This window comes from Brassica napus, chromosome C2, assembly GCF_020379485.1.
Source record: "Brassica napus cultivar Da-Ae chromosome C2, Da-Ae, whole genome shotgun sequence".
In the NCBI taxonomy this organism is placed as follows: Eukaryota; Viridiplantae; Streptophyta; class Magnoliopsida; order Brassicales; family Brassicaceae; genus Brassica; species Brassica napus.
The window spans coordinates 41,789,682-41,814,445 of NC_063445.1; the positions used below are offsets into that span (position 1 = coordinate 41,789,682).

General features: G+C 35.4%; 2 protein-coding genes and 1 long non-coding RNA gene across 5 annotated transcripts; 2 read left to right on the forward strand and 1 right to left on the reverse strand.

Annotated features, from left to right (window-relative positions):
- The first annotated feature begins 642 nt into the window (after window positions 1–642).
- LOC106385173 lies at window positions 643–2,690 on the forward strand. 2 transcript variants are annotated; one of them, XR_001277115.3, is made up of 3 exons: window positions 643–1,734; window positions 1,840–2,283; window positions 2,358–2,690. It is a non-coding gene; the product is annotated as an uncharacterized LOC106385173 (long non-coding RNA). The 2 variants fall into 2 exon arrangements; XR_001277116.3 differs by having other exon boundaries at window positions 658–1,734; window positions 1,840–2,059.
- Window positions 2,691–10,513: 7,823 nt separating this feature from the next.
- Window positions 10,514–12,826, reverse strand: LOC106387104. 2 transcript variants are annotated; one of them, XM_048747602.1, is made up of 2 exons: window positions 12,584–12,826; window positions 10,514–12,308 (listed from the first exon to the last, which is right to left on the reverse strand). In XM_048747602.1, the coding sequence occupies exons 1-2, from the start codon at window positions 12,687–12,689 to the stop codon at window positions 10,723–10,725; spliced, it is 1,692 nt and encodes a 563-aa protein (XP_048603559.1). In that variant the 5' UTR covers window positions 12,690–12,826; the 3' UTR covers window positions 10,514–10,722. The 2 variants fall into 2 exon arrangements, with proteins under 2 accessions (XP_048603559.1, XP_048603558.1); XM_048747601.1 differs by having other exon boundaries at window positions 10,514–12,326; window positions 12,584–12,810.
- A 6,868-nt stretch (window positions 12,827–19,694) lies between these two features.
- On the forward strand, window positions 19,695–20,747 carry LOC106385830 (mitochondrial import receptor subunit TOM9-2). The gene has a single exon (XM_013825732.3). It carries the CDS (start codon window positions 20,171–20,173, stop codon window positions 20,591–20,593), a length of 423 nt encoding a protein of 140 aa, XP_013681186.2. The 5' UTR covers window positions 19,695–20,170; the 3' UTR covers window positions 20,594–20,747.
- The last annotated feature ends 4,017 nt before the right edge of the window (window positions 20,748–24,764 follow it).

Here is a 24,764-nt window from a genome sequence, read left to right on the forward strand (position 1 = left end):
AAACTTAAGGCTGTGACTTAAATTGCATGTTAATTTTGAACTCAAGTGGTTTTCCAAATAAAGTTAAAAATTTCATGTTAATTTAACCTCCGAATTAATACTTACAATACTAAAAACATTCCAAAAAAGTTCAAAATCGTCTACCTATCATACCACCACTAAAAACTCACTATTAATTTTGTAGGGCCACATACGAAAACCAAAAAGAATTTTGGTATTAACTCAAACAGCATTTAAAAGACAAAATATAAGGATCAATTCACGGACTCAAGCTTCCTAAAATTGAGATATAACAAATATATTATTTAGATGTTAATATATAATAAATCACTGACATTAACTAAATGTGATTTTTTAAATACTTTAATAAAAAAAAATCAACTGAAAATGATATAATAACTCAATTATGGTAATATCATAGAATCAAAAAGTCAAACAAAAATTATTTACAAATTAACTAACCAATAACTTAAATTAATAAAATAGTATATCTCATACGCACCTTTTGCAAATGTGAACCTAAAACACAAATTAAAAAATTATATAAAAAATAATAACATAGATCACAAGTAAAGTATATCCCGCCCGTAGGGCGAACCGACCCTAGTCTTGACAAGTGGCAGAGGAAAATTTTGACACCTGTCCCAAAAAAAAACTTCCACAATTCTCTTCTAACATCCTCAATTGCAATTGCCGTAGTCATTACAAAAAATAACATCCAAAATGTAAAGAGAGCACAAACAATTAATCTTTATATTCACATATATCAATCAGCAAACCTAGAAAGACGTTAAGGGACACAATTTACACAATTGGTTTATCAAACATCACTCAAGAAACTCTATTTTACTTAAGCTCTCACAAAGTAAAACAAAGTCTAAATCAAACCAACAGATAACAATTGAGATCATTAAACTTCTAACCGAATACTATAATACTATATGAAATACATCTTTATAATACTATACAATATACAATAAATACAAACCGTACACAATACAATACAAACCGTGATGAATCAAACATCATTCAAGAAACTCTATTTTAATGATGCTCTCACAAAGTAAAACAAAGTCTAAATCAAACCAACAGATAACAATTAAGATCATTAAACTTCTAACCGATCATCTTTATATATACGAAATACATGTTTATAATATTATACGAAATATAATACAATACAATACAAACCGTGATGAATTAAAAAATTTGTTAACAATACAATACAAGATATTCACAAACCGTGATGAATTAAAAAAAACACTTACGAGAGACATGGAGATTAAGGGGATCTCGAGCCAGACATGCTTCTTCTTCATTTCTCCGATTAGGTTTGTATTCAATCAGAGAGGTTTATGTGAATGTCAGGCATGCTTCTTCTTTGTCTCTCCGATTACGGTTGTATCCGATCAGGTAAAAGATAGAGATTCTAACTCCTGGGTAATTACTTTGATTGTGATCGCGGATTCTCTCATCTCACTGTTTTTCTTCTTTTGCTTCCCCGATTAGGTCAAGATTCGGCCTCCAGAATCACGGCTTGGCTGAGTAACACTTGAAGACACTTGAAATTTAGGGTATCACGGCTACTCAGCCTCCACCATATCTTCCCCTGCCTCCACGCCTTTGAACCCTATCTCCACACCACATCTGTGTGATGTTGGGCTTTTGTTATTCCTCAAAGCCCAATTTAATTATGTGTCCCTCTTCTTCCTCTCCAAGTCTCTGTTGCCAACGGTTAGTAACGCTTCTTCATTAAAACACTCTCTTCACTCCTCCGCATTTATGTCATTATACATATTTCTATGGTAACGTATTAAACTTAGGCTATATATAATGCAGGATGTAGGATATGTTAATCTTCGCTCACAACAATTTCTTCAAAACTTCTGATTTAAACCTCAGCTTCTTCAATGGCCATCTCACGTATCCTTCTAAGTGATTTGAAAGCCGGCCGCTGCTCTAACAAAGTGGAGATGCGTTTGCTCGATCCTGGGAAGCCCGTAATGTGAAGAAAGGGGGAGAACTAATGTGGATTGATTTACTCTTTGTCGACGAGAAGGTTATGCCTGTTAATCCTTTGCTCTATATATCATTTATGTTTATTTAAAAACGTTTGGAACAACTTCTGATGAACTTCCTCTTCCAATTTAGTCTAACAAATAAAATTAGCCATGGTCACAACACCCGGAGGTCTCAAAATCCTAGACGCATCGTCTGAAAAAAGTCCCACAGAGAGTGTCACTAACATTGTGAACAGAGAGATATTCGCAGCACTTGCAACAAGTGTGTCAAATGCAAACCAGAATACAACTCCTCACATTGACGGTATTAACAACCAGATTTAAAAAATTTTGCAGGTAGCAATGACGATGTACAACAGGGAAACCGTGGTGATCCCAAACGACCAATTAAACAGCTACCCAGTGAATGCAAATGCTTCCTCAGAGTCCTAACCTCCGTTATCAGCAGCAAACAACAACAATTCTCCACCTTATGCTGCCTCGTAGATTACAGTAGAATCAAATCGGCGACAACAATAATATCGAAAAACGAAATCAAAAAACGATTTCAAACAAATACTCTTTATAAATATATATTGAATAATTAAAAAGCCATTATCTACTACTTATATAATTAAATTGGTGTGAACATATAAATAAATTTAATAAATTGAAAAAATATTTTTTCTATTTGATATGATATATAATTAAATTTAAATGATAGTAACATATGTATGGTATATGTTAATATTAATATTTATTAGATGATATTTTTTGTTCATATTTTTTTTTATCATTTGTATCTGTTATAGGAAAACGTCTAAATTAGTGACAATAAAATTTTCACTGTAGGAATAGTGGTTTAAGTAATTTATAATATTTTAAAAAATTAAGTTGTCAATATTTTTTCAAAAAATTTATCAAAAAAATGTTCAAAGTAAATTTCAAAATTACGATATTTATGTATTTTTATATGGAATATAGTTTAATTTAAAATGAAACATATATTTATATATCTTTTATTTTTGATACTTATTAAATGAGACTTTCAACCTATATTATTTTTCAATTATTTGTATCATGTCATAACAAAAGTTTTAAATCATAGATCACAAAATTTGAATGTAAAACTTTTAACAGTTTTAGTAATTTATACTCGTTTTTAAAAATTAAAAATATAATATATAAATAATTTTTTTTAATTTTTATTATATAGTTACTATGATTGTTTAATTTATTTTAATAGCTTAAAATTAAACAAATATAATTATAATACACACTTATTTTTATCAAATCTTTATTATTCTAAATCATTAATTGTCATATATATTTTAGCCACATTAGGTAATTCCGTAATCTTATTTAAGGAAATAATGAATCACATTAATAATGTATTTATTGTGGTTTAATAAAAAGCTTATTATATATTTAAATGGACCAACATATTTCTTTAAAGATTCTAAGAATCATTATAGTAATGACACATGACTACAAAAAATGTTGCAATGCTTGTCAAATAATATATAGGGGATTGCTTCTACCACAATTATATCCAATCTGAGTGTCCACTGTCTAACTAAACCAATTACAACCGACACGTCCCTTCTTATAATACCATTTTCAAAACAGAAAAAAATAAAATCCGACTATCGTTGGCTACTTTAAAACAATTTAAAGTATAGCTACTACCAACATATTTAAATAATCCGATCATATAATACTTTCCAAGATTAGATTTTACCATTATAATCATTAAATTTAAAAGTTCAACTAATTTCCATGATAAAAATTACATATTTAAATAATCCAATCATATAATTCTTTACCATACTAAAACAACTTTACAAGCTGTAGGAATTATATCAATATAAACATTTAAATTTAAAACTTCAGCTACTTTCCAAGATTAGATTTTCCTTAAAAAATACCATACTTAAACAACTTTTTAAGTTGTATGAATTATCATTATAATCATTAAATTTAAAAGTACAGCTACTTTTTTTTTTTTTTTTGTAACTGGAAGTACAGCTACTTTCCATGATAGAGATAACATATTTAAATAATCCGATCATATAATTATTTACCATACTAAAACAACTTTACAAGTTATAGGAAATATATCAATATAAACATTAAATTAAAAACTTCAGCTACTTTCCAAGATTAGATTTTTCCAAAAAAATATACCATATTTAAACAACTTTATAAGTTCAGCCACTTTCCATGATTAATATTTTCTTTTAAAAAAAAACATCAACTTATAAACAAATTCAGCCCATATTTACTAATATACATTTCCACAGCCAACCATTAAGCCTAATATACAATTAAAATTAAAGAAAAAAACCAACAGAGCTGCCATAAAATAAAATAAAATGAGTATGAGACTATTTTGGATTGAATTCCGGCATCTACCTATCATAATATCACCCATAACTCGAAAGTAACGTCAGCTTTGAAGATTAACGGAACACGTTAGTGACAAGAGACTAGGGGTGTTCAATATGGCAAAATCGAACCGTACCGAACCAAACCAAACCGAAATAGATAATATGGTTTGGATTTGGTATATACCATACAAACCGAATAGATATGATTTTTAAAAAACCGTAGGATTTGGATATGGTTTGGTATATAACCGATAAAACCGAATAAACTGAATAAAACCGATCAAAAAATAGAAACATGTAAATATGTATATATTTTATAACAACGTATGAAAATCAGAAGTTATTTTTTTTGCTAATAACTATTACCAGATTTTTTACAGTAATAGAATAGTCCTGATTTGTAAAACACTTGAACTATAATTAAATAACAATTCATCGCAAACATGCTTCTTATTTTCTTAGTCTTCTTTTGATCTTTTTGCTTTAATTTAGCATTGACTAAATTGAAATAAAGATTATAAATTTGATGATAACAATTAGTGAAAATTCTTCACAATTTTTTTTATCTATAAACGAATAGAGTTTCGTGTTTAATAGAAGAAACATGACTTTGATGAACGCTAAATATGAAAGAATATAATAATTTATTTTTTGTGCTTCGTGCTTCTGTTTATTTTTTGTTTTTTATTTTTATTATCAAAATTTTGAGCTTTGATTTTAATTATAGATTTGATTATTTATTAGATGATAGAAACATTTTTTATTTTTGTTCTTTTATTTAAACTTATAATATTTTTTAATAAATGAATGTGTTGACAGCAAGACTCTAAAATTCATATAATATGATCCCAAAATAAAGAATTATGTTTTTTGGTATAAAACCGAATAAACCGAAAACCGACGGTATATAAACCGAACCGAACCGAAGTAAATATGGATTTAGAATAGTAGTTATATTTTACTAATCGAAATACCGAAAAACCGAAAAAACCGAACCGAAACCGAACCGATATCCGGATTGAACACCCCTACAAGAGACACACAACGTCCCACTAATTAAAAACAAAACAACGGCTCTAATCATTAAAACCTCACACACGCATTCAAGATGAGTATGAATAAATAATTACAGAAAACACCCGACGCTCCTATATAATAAGGGTCTCAGAGATTATCGTTATCATTACACACTTTCACTTACTAAGCTTAAAAATGACTGGTCAATACTACAGAGATTGGAGAAGAATACTTTCTCAGTTAGAAATCATCGATGGCCGCCGTAATATCACAACTGAAGAGCTAGGTCAGCTATACAAACACCTAAAGCTCCGAATGTTCACCACCCATCCTCTCAAAACTCTCAGTAACGACGGGTGCATCATGAAGCAATGCCGAGACTATGGAAACCCACAAGCTCATTATATAGAGGGCATCGTACAATACTTCCAATGCAACAGAACCGGAAAAGGCCTCTTCCACCTCGAGCAAGCGGCAAAAGGTTTGTATGACGACAGGATTTATTTTTACGGTCTTCTTTTGTTGTGCAGAGGAAATATAGAGGAAGGCATAAACAAACTCGCCAGCCTTGGGTGGGAAACTAACACAGAAAGAGCCGACACCTGCTGGAAACACATAAGGAAATCACTGAGTGAGATCACTGTTGTTATCAAGGAAAGATATCGCATCAACATGCAACGTGTGATGCCCGTGTGATGCCGCCAGAAAGCTGCCATCGCAACGACATGGACAACCGGTGCGAGCAGTGTTACCATTACAAGCAAATGAAGAAATTCATTTGCTTCCTCTGAGCCACAATGTAGCCGCACAACTATCATAAAAAAAAAAAAAATCTCCCAAGTGCCATTTGTCTTTCCGTTGTACCCCCTCATTTTTGCTGATTCTGTTTCTGTTTTAAAAATAATACGTTTCAATGTTTATAAAGCTTACATACCAGCTCTTCAGATAACAAGAACCAAAAAAATGACCAACCACCAATGTCAGATAACAAGAACATAAAACAATCAACCAGCTATTTACATTATTAGTATAATAAAAGGGTTATTTGTAAAATAACCAAAAACCAAAATAAGTTTTAAAGAGAGAGGGTAGAGATAGAAAGAAAAAAGGGGATTTGGTTTAGTTTGTGAATTTTGGTTACTTAGACCATCCGCAACCGTGATACCCGGTTAAGAATCTTTAGAAAAATTTTTTTTTTACTTTTTTATTATTTTTTTTTCCAGCTGAAAAGAAAATAAAAAGATAACCAATGGCGGGCTACCACCTAACAGCGGAGTATGCGAATAGTTACAATAATCCAAGCGAATTGATCTTTTAAAGAAAGATACGAAGAGGCTAATCCTTAATATATTGTGGGACCCATCAAATTATTTATTATTTTTTACCTAGGTTTTGGAGATAAAAATTTGGCAAGAGGTTCCATTGCGGATGATCTTTGCTATTGGGTTCAAATTCTCTATAATAATTATAATAAACCCAATCCATATAATATTTAATTAAAAACCAGGATGACATGCACGCCAACAAAAAAGAACTACGACAAACCAAATACATTAAACCCGTAAATCACCCTAATTCATTTGCTAACCCATGTAACCCAAATTACAATAAACCGCCGTTCATATCATAATGAAGGCCCAATCGTCTTACTTAAAACAAAAGTAAGAAACAAACTGACAATTGCTAAGCATGTTCATTTCTAAAGGCTTAAATCAATGAGGCCTACAACAACTATGGACCCAAATTTCACCAAACAAAAAAACCACTATCACCCAATAATACAACTCAAATTTTTCAGATAAATTGTTACCAAATACTAGGCCTGGGACGGATCGGATATCCGGGCAATTTTAAGGTATCCGGATCCGGATCCTTATCCGGCGGATCCATAATTTTACTATCCTTATCCTGATCCGGGGTTCTCGGATATCCGGGTGTCGGATATCCTCCTAAAAATTGTAATATCCGGCGGATATCCGGATCCGGATTTGGATCCTTAAAATAAATAAAAAATAATATTAATATATATATATAAAATATTAACAATAATTTAAAATATATATATATAACATCTTTAATTATTTCTATGTACAATATTACAAAATTTACATAAAATTTATATATATTATTATAAAAATGAAAATATATTAAATAAAATTAATTTTTATATATAGATATTACTATTTTTGAAATATTTATTAATAAAACTTACGGATCCGGATATCCGGACTTAAAAATTAAGATATCCGGATCCGGATCCGGCTTTGACGGATCCAGCATTTTACTATCCGGATCCGGATTCGGCCCCTCCGGATATCCGGATTTTCGGATCGGATCCGGATCGAATCTCGGATAGTTCAAGCTTGGATCACTCTAAAACTTTTCAATCGACTCTTAGGCGCTATTCCTCGCTCTCCTTACCACAAAGAGAAAGGCTTATGGGCTCTTCTTGCGGATTCAAACAATGTATGGCTCTTTCAAAAGGTTAGTTTCATGGATGGAGCTGAAGCTATACTCTTCTTCAAGTGATGTTTGTTAGACATTGGAAAGTTTAGGAGCAAGCGTCGAGACAGAGAACAATGAAGTTAGAGAAGGTTAAAAGCCGATCAAGATTGAAAATGGGGAAACTCTAAAAACCTGCAGAGGATACTAATAAGTTGACTTGCTTATGAGTTTGGCGTAAGAGATGCTTGGATCATTTGTGATCAAAAGACATTACTTAAAGTTGAGGTTTTGAAAAGAACCAGTGATTTGGAGGCTGAGGTTACAGAAGAAGGCATGGAGGAGGAAGAAGAAAATGAGAATGAAGAGAATTATGAAAGCAAATATAGTGAGGAAGAGGAAGATAAGAAGAAAGGGTCAAAGAGAGTAAAAAAGATGGGATCAGATGAAGATTGAAAAACAAAAAGGCGTTAAACCTGCACTGTGTAGGTTTTTGCCTCCAAAATTTACAGTGATACTCAATGACTTTAGCCTGTTATTTGTTCTTCAGCTGATTTCGTAGACGTTTTGGATTTTGATGGTTTTGGACTTTCGTTAACTCTTTAATTTCTGTCTTGATCTGACTCTTCTAAGCTTTACTGTAAAATAAGTTAATGCTTCATGTTTCGGTTATTTACCTGGCTTTGGATGTGTTTTAAAGGTTTTACTGGGTACAGAGGCTGTTATGAGAAATTATGGTTTTGTCGATGTTTATCAAATACACCAGAGAAATATTTTAATTTGGTAAGGTGAACATAACCTTTATACAAGCAACTATACAATAGAAAAAAAAATATAACAAAAATGAAACAGATCCACATTTGTGTGGTTGAAATATGTGAAGAAAAAAACACCTACTTTCACATATTATTGAACATCAAAAACGAAAAACATGTTGGTGACGAGTCACGAGCAAAAAAAAAAAATTGATAACTAACATAAATCCCAATATATTTAAAGATTTAATAACCCACGTTAGCTAACCATCTAATCTAATACTCTTTCCATTTCAAAAATATATATGGTTTAGAACTTTTACCAGTATCAAGAAAACATATGAAATTTTGATTATCGATAGATTAATTTCTAAACTAACTATTCTTCGTAATTTTAGCCAATAAAATTTTAATGAAAAACATTTATATTTTTTGAAATTTATAATTAACCATTTAGTAATGAATTGAAAATGTAAAAAAATATATATTTATAAAACAATTTTTTTTTCTATAATGTGGATTTTCGAAACAGAAGGAAGTATAATATATGTTAAATAAATATCATAGTATTTGTACTATTAAGTTAAATTAAAAACAATTTGTAGAAATTAAATAATTTTCATCTTTTGTAAGTAATTTTATAATATAATCAAATATTAATTATAAACTGAGGGTGCCACGTCATCAAGAGCATTCTGGATGCGAATGTAAATTGTGAATGATGTAGTTGTGATGATATAACTATATTATTGTTTTTTTTTTGTGACAAAAAAAAACTATATTATTTTTTTTTTTAAAACAAAAACTTATGTCAGAAATGGAATCTTCATAGTAAAGTAGCCAAATGTGCATGCTAAATATTTAAAGAGGTAATTGGAGAAATTTTATTTTATAAAATATACAGAGATGATAGTATATAAAAGTTCACAAAGAACTTAATAATTTACTTTGGCTCTGCACACATATTCCAAGACGGACGTTGTCCATGATTCTCTTTAAACATACGATTAAATTTTAACCAATGCGTTTTTCTTTACTTTTTTTAATTGTAACATAGAGAATTTAAAATATCCTAAAACCGTTCAACTCATTTCAGATCGATGACTGTAAAAGTCAGTGTACGAGAGATTAAATAATAAAATCTTTACTTATTCTATACAAGAATTAATATTAGGAAAACAAACAAACAAATTTGACATTGAAACAACACCGCAATAAGAAATAATATATCTTCACATATGCAAACAACAATTATGGTAAAGATAACTATATCTATGCCATAATTTTTCTATGAACATGAGAATATGAAGAATGCATGAAATTTATGTATTGTCATGAACGGCAAACCGACATGTCTCGAGCTGACAAATGCTGGAGATAGATCAAATGTGATCAAATGTTCCTTAAGTGGCGTCTCTATATTGAAAGAAATGTTATAGAACTAATATGATCTTTATAATTTTGAGTGTCAATGTTTTCTTATTTGATTAACGTTGCTTTACTACCTTCTTCGCATTCAATATAACATTCTAAGTTTAATAAAAAATGCAACTTCAAATAATCACCACTTCCACTCCATTAGCATGTCGAAAGATTAAGATTTCAACATAAAGAGTAATTATTCTTATAACATACACAAAATAGTTTTCCACAACCCAATCATTCTGAACCCGAAATATTACAAACCACAATGCACCGAATATGAGATCAAATTTTTGTAAAGGAAAACAACATAAAAACCATTTGAAGCCCTCAAAGCATATCAATGCCACAACTCATAAACAACTATTGAACAAGCAAAATATATCTTATTATATTTAATCCCTCCTCACGTAAAATTTTCTAACAGACAAAAATCATTATCATATATATCACTTACAAATGCAAACCTAAAATATAAACCATAAAATCATACAAAAATAATAATCTAGATCGCAAGTAAAATATAGTCTGCCCGTAGGATGGACCAACCCTAGTATCATATAAAATTTTATTTTACTATTTGGTCACTTGACAAGGAAGGACCCATTAACAGATTTTGGTGGCAAGTAAAACACTATATATCACACATATTAGCTCATTACAAAAATAGAGGTTTCTGTTCCAACGGGAAAACAATCACCATCTCTCATCACCAAACCAATTATTCTTCTCCTTGGGTCCCGTTGGTCCTTCTTCGCCTGATAACTCCACCGGAAGCTTCTTCAACACTGCATCAACCCAACACCTCAGCCTCCATGGTAATCTCTCATTCAACCTCTCAATCTCCGTTCTCGATCCATACACAATCTTCGGTCCCCACTCTCTCATATAACCAAGCCACGGCGGCTCCACCACCGCCCCTCCGAGATACTCTGCCGCAACAACCTCGTACTTGGAACACGAATCCACAAACAAATCGCTTCTTGCTGTATCGTTCCTTATCCCAATCCCAAGCAAATCTGACCCCTGTAAATACATCCCGGACCTAGCAAAGCTCGCGTGACCATGCTTGGACGAGTAAACCACAGCTTTATTGCTTCCGTCCACGAACTCCAGATCTTGAGCTTCGACCCACTCCCCGCCGCTATGCTGAGAGAAGTAAACAGCGTGAAGCTCGCCGGAGAAGTTGCTGATCCGGAGAGTGAAATGCTCCCAGTCACAAACGTGTTGACCGGTTTTGGCCAATGAGAGGTTCACGAGGCCGAGCTTTAGAGTCGCTGGACCGTTAAAAGGACAGAAAATCCAAAACACAAGATCAGTAAACGTTCCTCCAAACGCTGGCTTAACGTGAACGTAGAGCTTGGCGGATTCTAGATTTCCCTGCTTCAGAAACTTGTTTCTCTGTTCATAATTATTGGGCAAATCAATCCAGAACTGTTTATCATTGGCTCCACCATGAGGCAAGTTGGAGCCATTTTCATCAACAGGTTCTTGGTTATCAGAGCTGCACAAAACGGCACCGTTCTTGAAGAACCAAGAGACTGACGAAGGTAAATAGACTTCATCAGGGTGAAAGAAGACTCTCGGACCATAGTGTTGAACCAAAGCATGGATCTGGTCTAAGTTTGGCATTGCGTGTAAACTTGGATCAAGGTTTTTCAAACAAGCGATGTTGTTACAGAGATGATCTTCTTCTTCTTCTTCCATCTCCTTCGCGGAGATCATTAACGGAGTTCTACAGAAGAATGTACCTGCAGAGACTCCTTTTCCCCACATTCCGCGGTCTGAAGGTCTCGTTTTCCATATAAACAAAGGAACTCTTAAAGAATCCGATAATGCAGTGATAATAACTCTATGTGCTTCACATTTATCGGTTTGATCAGCTCGAACACATCTAACTTGATCCAAATCAGGTTTCGTGGGACTCGTTGTAACCAAGAATCCGACCGGTTTATACCCTCGAGGAGGCTTCGGTAACCAGAAGTAACCGCAGCCCTCGGTTTTAGGTTCGTCTTCTGATAAGTCGTTTGAGCTCCAGACCAATGTATAATCAAGTGGCTTTGCAAGTGCAGACTTGACGATGTCTCTAGCTACAAGAACAAAACCTCTCAAGAGGTGGGTATCAGGCTGACAGTAATGTCCTAAACAGTGGAAACTGTCGGGTAAGTTGTCGGGTCTGTAGAATGAGACAGACTTGTTCTTGTCTCGAGGAGAGACGTATCGCCATATCAATTCAAATGATGTGATCTCGGCTACTTCTAAGTCTCCAAGATTGATTCTTCCTGAAGCAAAGCCTTGACCTAATCAATTGAAGCATTATAAAGTACATTCAGCTAGCAAAAATCAAAGACGGGGGAAATAAAAAACCGAGAAAAAATGGAATGTTTCTATAAAAAAAATAAAATTGTTCATAATTCTTCGTGGACTGGATCAAATCATATCTAAACTAAAGTTGTGAAATCCAGAAATTGTTTCCAGATCGGAATTGAAGAAGGTAAAACGGGAAATCATGAATTAGAAGATTCAAAGAAAGAAGGGATCACAATTGAGAAATTACCTGAAGGCCAGTGGGGAAGAGAAGCAGGGAGGGAGAAGGTTTGGGGTTGCTTCAATGACGGAAATTCTGTGAGAGTGTTCCAATGGAGACACTTGCACCCAAACATTCCTATCTCTCTCTCGCTGAGATCATCCGATGGTTCGGGAAACCATACTAATCAAACCGACACATATCAACGCTTGTTGGGTCCCAATCATCCAGAAATCTCGATTTACTTTTCGGATAATTCTTCACCCCACAAAAATTAATAATATTTTTAAAAAATTTATTTTAATGAAAATTAAACACACCCACATTTTCACAGTAGTATTCAACGATCTTACACACACCCTTGACGCATAAGAATCCTACCTTTTTTTATAGGCTTAGTACGTGCAAATGTGAATACATGATTACATCCTCAAGAGGTTTAAACCCAACATACAACCGACGGGATCTAGTAGCGCCTAGGAACACGTAGAAGGATCCTACACTACCCAATCTAATCGTCAGTGTATTTTTTCATTCTTTGAACTCGTGAGATGACTTCACCACAACAGCTATCTACTCGTTAATCACCAAGAATCGTGAGCTTATGAACTTTACTAATCAAAATCTTCAGTTTTTTTGATGAATTTTGAGATAAAGTGTAAGATATGTGGTTTATGTGGTAGTTCATAGTGGTTGAGGTATTGATGTCAATGGCAAAGTTGTAAATATTTGGTGAAGATGATGATGGTAAGGTAAAAGCTTTATTTAAAAAAAAAAAGTAATAGTATTTTCGTGAATAACTAGAACTTCTAGCGTGAATAGGACAAAACAAAGTATCAAAAAAAACATATCTTATTTTTGTGTTTGATTTCAAATTTTTAGTAATTTTTTAAAAAACCCCGTTATAGTTACAGATAAATGGTCGTTGGTAGACGCGAAAGATGCAATGGCGATGGTTAGTGGTGGTAGTTGGTGGTAATTATGGAAGATGTGGTGGTGAAATGCACAAATTAGGGATTTGACAGTGGTGGTTGGGGTAGCTGTGGTGGTGGTGACTATGGTGGTGATTGTCATGGAAGAAGTGGCGGTAATGAATATATATATATGGAGGAGAAAATAGTATTTCATATCAAAAATTACTATGATCGTGATGGTAATTGTTTGTTGGATGACTATGGTGATGTTGGTTGTTATTATGATGGTAGGTGGTTGTTGAAAAAGATCGTTAAAGAACAATTTTGTGATATACCGGTAGAAATGAAAATAAAAATTAAAACTAAGTAAACTAGAATGAAAATATAGTACTTGTTATGAAAGTCAGAAAAAGCAGCTACCGTTTTCGTTGAAAATATAAAAAGATGTGGGGTCCGCTTCACTATTTGCACAGTGAATTTCTCTTCTATATAAACGATCGTTTCGATCATTGTAAACACACCATTCCTTCTCCTTCTAATAACACATCCTCTCTTGTTATCAGTATTATCTTCTCCTACGGGTATAAAATTTTGCTCTTATTTAAATTCCCGCGATACAATAAAATTCCAGTTCCTTTTATAACACGTTATCAGCACGATCACTCTGCGATTCGGTAAAATTTATTTGTATCATTTATACCATGTTATAATGGTCGGTATACCGCCTCTACTATTATTTATATCATGTTATAATGGTCGGAATACCGCCTATATTATTTACTAGTAATTTAATTTATTTATTGGTCGGCCGAGCCGCCTTATATTCTGTTTATTATTTATTGGTCGGCCGAGCCGCCTTATATTCTGTTTATTATTTATTGGTCGGCCGAGCCGCCTTATATTCTGTTTATTATTAATTGGTCGGCCGAGCCGCCGTATAATTTATTTATTACTCTGCATTGATCGGCTGAGCCGTCGCATGATTTGTTGTCATAACATAAATATTTCATTGCCATAATTTTTTCTTTTATGAAATTTTATAGATTTGATTGACCATTTAATACGATATTTTCAGACTGATTTTTAGTGTACTCGATTTAACCCCAACGGTCACAAAATTTTTTTTTCAAAATTTCCCCTTTCTCCAACGGTCATGAACAGTAATTTTCATCTATAAATACAACTCATTTTCACTCCATTTTCTCATCCAAAACATTTCATCTTCTCTCAAATATATTCAAATAGCTCTCCTCCGATTTTTTATTTCAAGAAAGATGATTCGCGCACTTTTGTTTTTATGTGCCATTTTTATTTGTGTTTCTATTTATGGTTTATTCGTTGGAGAATTTACTCCGAGTGAATTTAAGATGAATATCGGTTTAATTTTCTTTACATCGCTTCTCCTTGTAATTGCTTGCATGATTAATGTAAACGGTTCCTTTTAATATCAATAATATTCTAATAATTTTTATTTATGTGCTTTAGAAATTCAAATGGCAAAAATCGAGAAACTTCAGTTTCCGGCATTGGAAGTAACTGGCACAAACTACACGGCATGGGTCACAAACATGGAGCTTCATCTAGATTCCGAGAAAATACTCGAAACAATAAGAAGGCAATATATCAACCTCTCATGAAAAGGCTAAGGCCGTGATATTTCTGAGAAGGCATCTAGATGAAAATCTTACGCATGATTATGCGAGAACCAAAGATCCCTTAGATCTTTGGAAAGCTCTGAAGGAGAGGTTTGATAACCAAAAGAAAATTACTCTCCCCCATGCACTCGATGAGTGGAAAAATCTACGATTTCAAGATTTTGAAAAAGTGGAAACGTACAATTCCGCTATATTGAGAATAGCGGCGCAATTAGATTATTGCGGTAAGCCTGTCTCGGAAGCAGAAATGCTCGAGAAAACTTACCAAACGTTCCACAAAAATCATTATGTTCTACAAGAACAATATAGAAATTGTGGGTATACGAGGTTCTCTGAACTCGCTGTGGCGCTTATAATAGCGGAGAGAAATAATGAACTCCTCATTAAAAACCACAATGCCCGACCCACGGGAACCAAAGCATTTCCTGAGGTAAATGCAACGGATATAAAAAATCCGGAAAAAGGAAATTATTCCTATCGTGGGCGTGGTCGTGGCCGTGGTCACAATCGTGGTTTTGGTCGTGGTCGTGGTTATCGATTTAACCGCAACCATGAAAGGAGTAACAACCCAAGAGGAAGGGGATCCAACACATGGAATCGATCTGATCGGGTAAAAGGAAAAGAAACCCAAGAAAACCCTACTCATAAAAATGAGAACGTCTGTTACAGATGTGGATCGAAGGGACACTGGTCTCAAGTATGTCGAACTCCTCGGCATCTATGCCAATTGTACCAAGAATCTATTAAAGGCAAGGCAAAGGAAGTAAATCTCAATGAACACCTTGTGGGTACAACATCGACATACCTCGAATCCTCTGACTTTATGGGAGATTTCGACGAGGCCACTCATCAAAATAATTGAAGTGCTTGTACTGATCAAGCTTAATAATGCCTAGTGATGCCATAAAATATTATGTATTTCACTTTCAAAATAATGTTGTATTTCAAAATATCTAATGTATAATTATTGTGTACTTGTTATTGATGCATAATATGTTTACTTATGAAAGTTTATTTTCTTTATTGATATTAACTGTGTGTTACAGAAATGGATAAGAAAGCAAATGGAACAACAACTAAACAAATTGGTAGAGAAGTTTGCATACCAGATAGTGGCACAACGCACACTATACTGAAGGATAAGAGATATTTCTCTACTTTAAAGTCAGTAAAAATGACTATAAACACAATATCAGGTCCTACAGACCTGATCGAAGGAATTGGCAAGGCGAACTTTATGTTGCCTAATGGAACAAAGTTTTCCATAGATAATGCCTTATATTCTCCAAATTCTAAGAGAAATTTGTTGAGTTTCAAAGATATATACCGTCAAGGGTATAACACTCAGTCTGCAACTGAGAATGGAAAGAAGTATTTGTATATAACTTCTGAAAAATCAGGCAAAGGCCTTGTACTGGAAAAATTTCCAGAACTTCCTTCTGGATTGCATCACACTTATATTGATGCTATAGAATCACATCTTGTGATAAAAAGAAATCCAGAAGATGTTACATTATGGCATGATCGCCTTGGTCATCCAGGCACTACAATGATGCGAAAAATCATTGAAAGCTCACATGGTCATTCAATAAAAACCCAAGATATATACCAAAGTAATAAAATGACATGTGATGCGTGTGCTCTTGGGAAATTAATCATAAGACCATCACCAACCAAAGTTGACAAAGAATCACCAAAGTTTTTGGAAAGAATCCAAGGTGATATTTGTGGACCAATACATCCACCGTGTGGACCATTCTACTACTTTATGGTATTAATCGATGCATCGAGTAGATGGTCACATGTTTGTTTGTTATCATCTCGAAATATGGCATTTGCGAGATTTCTAACTCAGATAATCAAATTAAGAGCACAGTTCTCAGATTATCCAATTAAAAGAGTTAGATTAGATAACGCTGGTGAATTCACATCCCAAGCTTTTAATGATTATTGTATGGTATCAGGGATTGAAGTAGAGCATTCTGTTGCTCATGTTCATACACAAAATGGTTTGGCAGAATCATTAATTAAACGGCTGCAACTAATTGCAAGGCCATTGATCATGAGATCAAAACTCCCAACCTCTGTATGGGGACATGCTATTTTGCATGCAGAAGCACTAATTCGGATAAGACCAAGTGCATACCATAGATATTCCCCATTACAGTTAGCATTTGGAAAAGAACCAAATATCTCTCATCTAAAAATCTTTGGTTGTGCGGTTTATATTCCAATAGCACCACCACAACGTACAAAGATGGGACCGCAAAGACGGTTGGGAATATATATTGGCTATGATTCTCCATCAATAATAAGATACCTAGAACCACAAACTGGTGATGTGTTTACGGCACGATTTGCCGATTGTCATTTCAATGAGAAAGAATTCCCAACTCTAGGGGGAGACAATAAACAAGTAGGAAAAGAGATCAAATGGAGTGTACCATCGTTATTACACCTTGATCCTCCTACGAAACAGTCAGAACTAGAAGTTCGACGTATCATGCATTTACAAAATATAGCAAATCAGCTACCTGATGCATTTGCTGATACCAAAATGGTAACTAAATCACATATACCCGCTGCAAATACTCCTGCTCGTATTGAAATACCACAAAATGGTGGAACGGCAGTTGATACACGTGAATCAGGAACACGTTTAAAGCGCGGTAGACCTATTGGTTCAAAGGATAAACTTCCTAGAAAACGTAAGGAATGTGAAAAGCATGATACTCCCAAAATAACAGAAAATATTTTGGACGAAGAAAATTGTGAATCTAACGACAATATAAAGCATCTTGAATCTGAAGGAAATCATGAGATTTCTATCAATTACATCCATAATGGAAAGATATGGAAACGAAATGAGATGGATGATATTGATGACGTTTTCTCATACCTTTTAGCAAAGGAAATAAATGAAGAAAACGAAGATCCAGAACCAAAGTCTGTATATGAATGTCAAAAGAGACATGACTGGATAAAATGGAAAGATGCAATTCAAGTCGAATTAGATTCGCTTAACAAACGAAATGTATTCGGACCTATTGTGCTCACACCCAAAGATGTAAAACCAGTTGGGTACAAATGGGTGTTTGTCCGAAAAAGAAATGAGAAAAACGAGATTACAAGATACAAAGCTCGTCTCGTAGCCCAAGGTTTCTCTCAAAGGCCAGGAATTGATTATGAGGAAACTTATTCTCCTGTCATGGACGCAATCACATTTAGATTCCTGATGAGCCTAGCGGCCAATGAAAATTTAGAAATGCGTCTCATGGATGTCGTTACGGCATATTTATATGGATCATTAGATACTGATATCTATATGAGAATCCCAGATGGATTTAAAATGCCAGAAACGTTAAGTTCCAAACCTAAAGAGTTATGTGCAATAAAATTGCAAAGATCATTATATGGGTTAAAACAATCTGGACGAATGTGGTATAATCGTCTCAGCGAACACTTAACAAAAGAAGGATACACGAATGATCCTATATGCCCTTGTGTTTTCATAAAGAAAACAACATCCGGATTTGTGATAATCGCGGTGTACGTTGATGATCTTAATATTATTGGAACTCAAAACGAAATCCAAAAGGCATCAAACTATCTGAAAGGAGAATTTGAGATGAAAGATCTCGGCCAGACAAAATATTGTCTAGGATTACAAATTGAGCATTCTCGAAAGGGTATATTTGTACACCAGTCTACATATACCAAACGAGTATTGAAACGCTTTAACATGGATAAAGCAACTCCTCTTAGCACCCCGATGGTCGTTAGATCACTTAATGTTGAAAATGATCCGTTTCGACCATCTGAGGAAAATGAAGAAATACTTGGTCCTGAAACTCCATACTTAAGTGCAATTGGAGCTCTTATGTATCTTGCAAATTGTACTCGACCTGACATATCTTTTGCCGTTAATCTTTTAGCGAGATTCAGTTCGTCTCCTACGCGAAGACATTGGAATGGAATTAAACATGTCTTTCGTTACCTTCAAGGAACAACTGATTTAGGCTTGTTTTATCCTAAAAGTTCAAAAGGTCAAATGATTGGTTTTGCAGATGCAGGTTATTTGTCAGATCCACACAAAGCTCGATCCCAGACAGGATATGTTTTTACAATTGGAGGCACCGCCATATCTTGGCGTTCTCAGAAGCAGACACTTGTTGCTACTTCTTCAAATCACGCTGAGATCATTGCACTCCATGAAGCAAGTAGAGAATGTGTATGGCTAAGATCAATAAGCCGACACATCTGTTCAAGCAGTGGGATTGACGAAAATACGGAGCCAACTATTCTATATGAAGATAACGCGGCATGTGTTGCTCAAACGAAGGAAGGATATATCAAAAGCGATAGAACCAAACATATACCTCCGAAGTTCTTCTCATACACTCAAGAGCTCGAGAAGAATAAAGAGATTGAAGTAAGATATGTTCGATCATGCGACAATGCAGCCGACCTCTTCACAAAATCACTCCCTACCTCGGTATTCAGAAAACACATCCATAACATTGGGATGCGCCATCAGAAGGATCTATGACTGTTCATTTGAGGGGGAGCTTACGTAGTTGTACTCTTTTTACCTTACTATGGTTTTTCCCATTGGGTTTTCCTGGAAAGGTTTTTAACGAGGCAACAAAGACGTTAAGCGAGAGTGGATAGTGACACCGGTCCCCAAGGGGGAGTGTTATGAAAGTCAGAAAAAGCAGCTACCGTTTTCGTTGAAAATATAAAAAGATGTGGGGCCCGCTTCACTATTTGCACAGTGAATTTCTCTTCTATATAAACGATCGTTTCGATCATTGTAAACACACCATTCCTTCTCCTTCTAATAACACATCCTCTCTTGTTATCAGTATTATCTTCTCCTACAGGTATAAAATTTTGCTCTTATTTAAATTCCCGCGATACAATAAAATTCCAGTTCCTTTTATAACAGTACTATATATTATAGGAATGTTGTGATGCATTTTATTTTCTAGCTAGATTATTAATTATGATTTTTTTTTTGGGTTATTAAGCCAAATTTCCAAATTTCAATGGGCCGTAACGTCCCAACCAATAAAAGGGGAACAAAACTCCGAAACCCTCGTTGCTATCTTCTCCTTTCCGCCAAGCAACTCCGAAGCAAAAAGGTGCTAAAAAAAGTTATTTATCAATCGATGGTGAAGAGAATTGGTGGAGCCGGAAAATCAAGCGGCGGAGATTCAAACATATTGGTTCGGATCTCTAATTCCGAAATCGTATCTCAAGGAAGACGTGCCGCTGGAGATGCCATGGGGGTGGCGAAGAAACTGATCTGGAGCACGGGAAAAGCGGCGTGGATCGCTGGTACGACTTTTCTCATCCTTGTTGTTCCGCTGATCATCGAGATGGATCGTGAAGCGCAGCTCAACGAAATAAATCTTCAGCAGGCAAGCCTTCTCGGAGCTCCGGCGTCTCCTGTGCAAAGGGGAATGTAGAAAACCCTAGAACCATATTGAGCCAAACTTCGAGGCGTTTGCAATTAGGGTGGTCTCTTTGTTCTTTTTGTATGTTTCTGTTATGATTTTATCTGATAAGAGTTCTTACACACGGTGGATTCTCGTAAAAGTTTCGAGCTGGTTTTTATCTTCAGATTGGTTTTGCAATAGATAGTTCTCCTTTAAATGGATAAGGAGTTCTTAATATAGCAATAAATTAAGTTAATGAAATGATCTTTAGGAGAAAATAGATACCCCAACTTTTACTGCATGCCAAAACATACCTTGATTAATCAAAATTTTGAAATTCATGTTTGAACTAGAGATCATTGAAAAAATACATACCCCAACTCCTATTGCTTGCTAAAACATACCTTAACTAATAAATTTTTTGAAATTTATGTCCAATCTTTAGAAGTCAACGCTAATCCCAATTTTCACTTAACTCTATTAATTAATTGTTAACGACTAACTAGGATACTTATTTGGCTAATGAATTATAGCCTAATCGAAAATCAAATTGGAATGGGTCACATCTGATGATAGTTGGGGAGGAACCTTAAAATAATGGACCATTATCTCTACGACGTCGTTTTTTCTGTGTTTTGTCTCTTTACTCTGCCTGTTCGGGATCCTTCACTTTGTCGCAAAAGAAGAAAGAAAGAAGAGAAGATAAAAACATAGAACATACGATATCGTATTGATAATGACCCATTGTTTTAGGGTTTCAGCCCAACTATTATCAGTTTTGACCCATTTCAATTTGATTTTCGATTAGGTCCAATTATTATTAATCTAACGCTAATCCTAGTCATCGTTGTTAACAATTAATTAACAGAGTTTAAGTCAAAATTGAGATTAGCGTTAACTTTTAAAGACTAGACATAAATTTTAATTTTTTTTTATTAGTTAAGGTATGTTTTGGCATGTAATAGGAGTTGGGGTATGTATTTTTTTATCGATCCCTAGTTCAGGCGTGAATTTCAAATTTTTGATTGCTTAAGGTATGTTTTGGCATGCAGTAAAAGTTGGGATATGTATTTTCTCATCGATCTCTAGTTCAAGCCTGAATAAGCCGTTTTCCCCTTGTTTTGGTTCTCTGGAACCCTTTAAACGTATGGAGTTTATCTAAAAATGAGCTCGATGGTTTTCATTCTTGATCATGTTACTTCAGTAGCTGAGTTATATTGCATTGCATCTTTGGAGTTTGAGTTTTATACAAGTCGACGGTAGTTTCCTTATGAAATGTTTTGATGTGATTGCCAAGCGGTTTGTTAAAACACAACAAAAGTTGAAATAACCTCAAGCATAGCATGCAGAACATATACATAAACTTTAAGAGATAAAACCTGATTATTTGAATTCAGACAAAAACACATACAAACAATTAAGCACTTCTAGATGTTTGAGCTTGGTTTCAAGAGCAGTAATCCAAGCGGATAAATCCTCGTTTTCGGCATGCTCCACCTTCACGACATCTTTAGATCGAAGAGCCTCTTTCTCAGCTACAACCGTCTGGCCCCAAATTTTGCGGATCTTGTATTCATAAAAGGAGGTGGTGTTATTCATCCAACCCATGTGTTGTCAACAAAGCGAAGTCAATCTCAAAAATACAAAGAAGCAATCAATTTACGAAAATAATAATCTAGTAAAGAAAGAAATAGCTACCACAACGTAGATCGACAGGAATCCTCATAGATATCATTCCCAGCGAAACATCTGCTCCAAGAAACTAAGATTGCCAGCCAGGTGAATATTGCGGTGAAGGAGCGCACAAGTCGGCGTCCTCATAGATATCATTCCCAGCAAAACATCTGCTACAAGAAATTAAGACTGCCAGCCAGGTGAATCTTGCGGTGAAGGAGCGCACAAGTCTTCACATCATCAGACAAAAGAGTGATGCTTAGAAAATCAAAAGAAATAGCGTATTCGCCTTTCCGGGTAGAAGCTGATGCAGAGGCACGAGAACTCGGCCCATCATCCGCCCTAAGCTTCTTCGAGGGATCTCGGCTCCCAAAACCAGGAGCATAATGCTTCTTGGAATGAAGTTCCGAGCTCGACCAAAGCTCTTTGTCGGAAGATGTAGGTATGGTGACAGGTCTTAGAGAACCTTGCAAAGACTGACAAGCCAAGGAAGGTCTATGATCTTGATTTTCTAACGAGCAACAAGTTGCCTCCTATTCCCCAACCCGAGTCACTCTTCTTCCAGGCTTAAGGGGCAGCCAGAACATCAGAAGTCAATTCAGGACATCAGAAGCTTAACATGATCGGTAAATGGTTTTGCATCAAAGGCAATTCAGCAAACTTCGTCGCCACGAACTTCAGAAAAGAAACGCCAAAAGTCACAGGAGGCAGAGGAAGTGTCAGAAGAAGAGAAGGCCGCATTAAGGCTGCAACAACCGCAACAGAACCACCAGCTCTAACAGTACCAATGCTCACCCCATGAGCCTCGAAAACCATAGCCTGACATGGAATTAGGCCCAACAACCTCGGGAGAAGAAACATGAACACATGTCACATTGCGAGCCGGTCTCCGATACGCTGCATCACATGCAACTTTAGCCTTCTCATCCCCCCTCCTGGTAAGCTCGGCTGCCTTCTTAGCAAGATTATGGATAACAACATTTGGACGCACCATGATGAATAACTAGAACACAAGGACATCAAAGGCTAGTTAGGTCAAAATTGCAAAGGGAAAACGCGGAGAAAAAGAAACTTACCGAGAAAGACGATACAAAAGATGAAAACTTCACCAAATAAAACTACAAAATGTAAACACCGATGAACAACAAAATTAAATGCCAAGACAAGTAACTCACATCACGAAAACCCAAAAACATCAGCTTCTCAAGACAGTAAACCTCAAATAGAAAAAACGATCCTAACAAGCGCAATATCAAAAAAGGACTTGAAGAATAATAGTTAAAGCAAAAGAAGCATAAAGATCGAGAACCAAAATCACGACGAAATTCACGACTCTATTCTACTCACAAGATCAATAAAACATAAATTTCTCATATGTATTTTTTTTTTTGGTAAAAATGTAAGGATATTATTACTAAGTTTTTCAAATTTTTGACAGAATACACAGATGACAAAGAGAGGCAGAGGAATTGAAGAAAAACAACTAAATAAATACACTTCCTAGTCTAAAGCTGGCTGACACAACATCATAAACCGCTTACCAGAGGACACTGCTCCATCAGCACTAACAGCTTGCCGCAAAAGAAAAAACCACGGTGATTGCGAGAGACGGAGCCCGGTAAAATTGGTGTACCCGATAAACCGCTCTTTAAGAATTAGTTAGCCGAGAACAGCTCATAGCAGACCTCCAGAGCAGAAGCCAACACGGCCAGACAGCAACACACAAGGCCAATCACACCCACTCGACACGACAGAGCATTTATTCGGAAAGAAAGGAGAACTCCTAAGATCGCCACACGCCATGGCCCTACACCAAGCATGCAGAGAAAGAAAGCACCACCATACCATAGCAATAGTGGACAGGAGACAGCCCAGATCATGTTCCTGCAACGCACTTGCTCTGTACGCAACGCCACCAAGAAGAAGAGTCACGGTTGACTAATCCGACGACTATCCTCCTCTCACGCACCCACAACGGAGAACCCGCAGTAGACCTACCTAGCTTGAGACCGAAAGCATCCCTGGAGGCTCTCCAACATAAAGCGAAAAGACGGGCTCGATGAACTGCTTGTTACAACATCCCGACCACGCTCACAAGGCCTACAAGAAGAGTGTAACCAACACTGTCGAGTCAGTCCTAGGGACCACCATCGACACTGGGAAGTGCCAGTCACCACAAGGCGTCTCTGAGGTGAGCTTAAGTCCAGAGACAACCCGAACAGCCTAAGCACCTCGCCTAAAGCTGATTCTGAGAACCGGAAACCAATCTCTTCACACGCCTAAGGTTGAAACGGAGACACGGACCAACCTACACAAACTGAAACAAGAAGCAGTCTTCTGATTTGCGGCCGGCTGCATCACAGAAGAAACGGGATGAAGAACCGGGTAGAGGAGACTGCTGAGCGGGATGACGACGGAGCTGCCAAGCATGGCCATAGACGACCACACCGTTACATCAGATCCGCGTATCTCCACAAGCCAACACCAGTAACCCTAGCACGCGCTAGGCAAGCCACCGGAAGAAGCA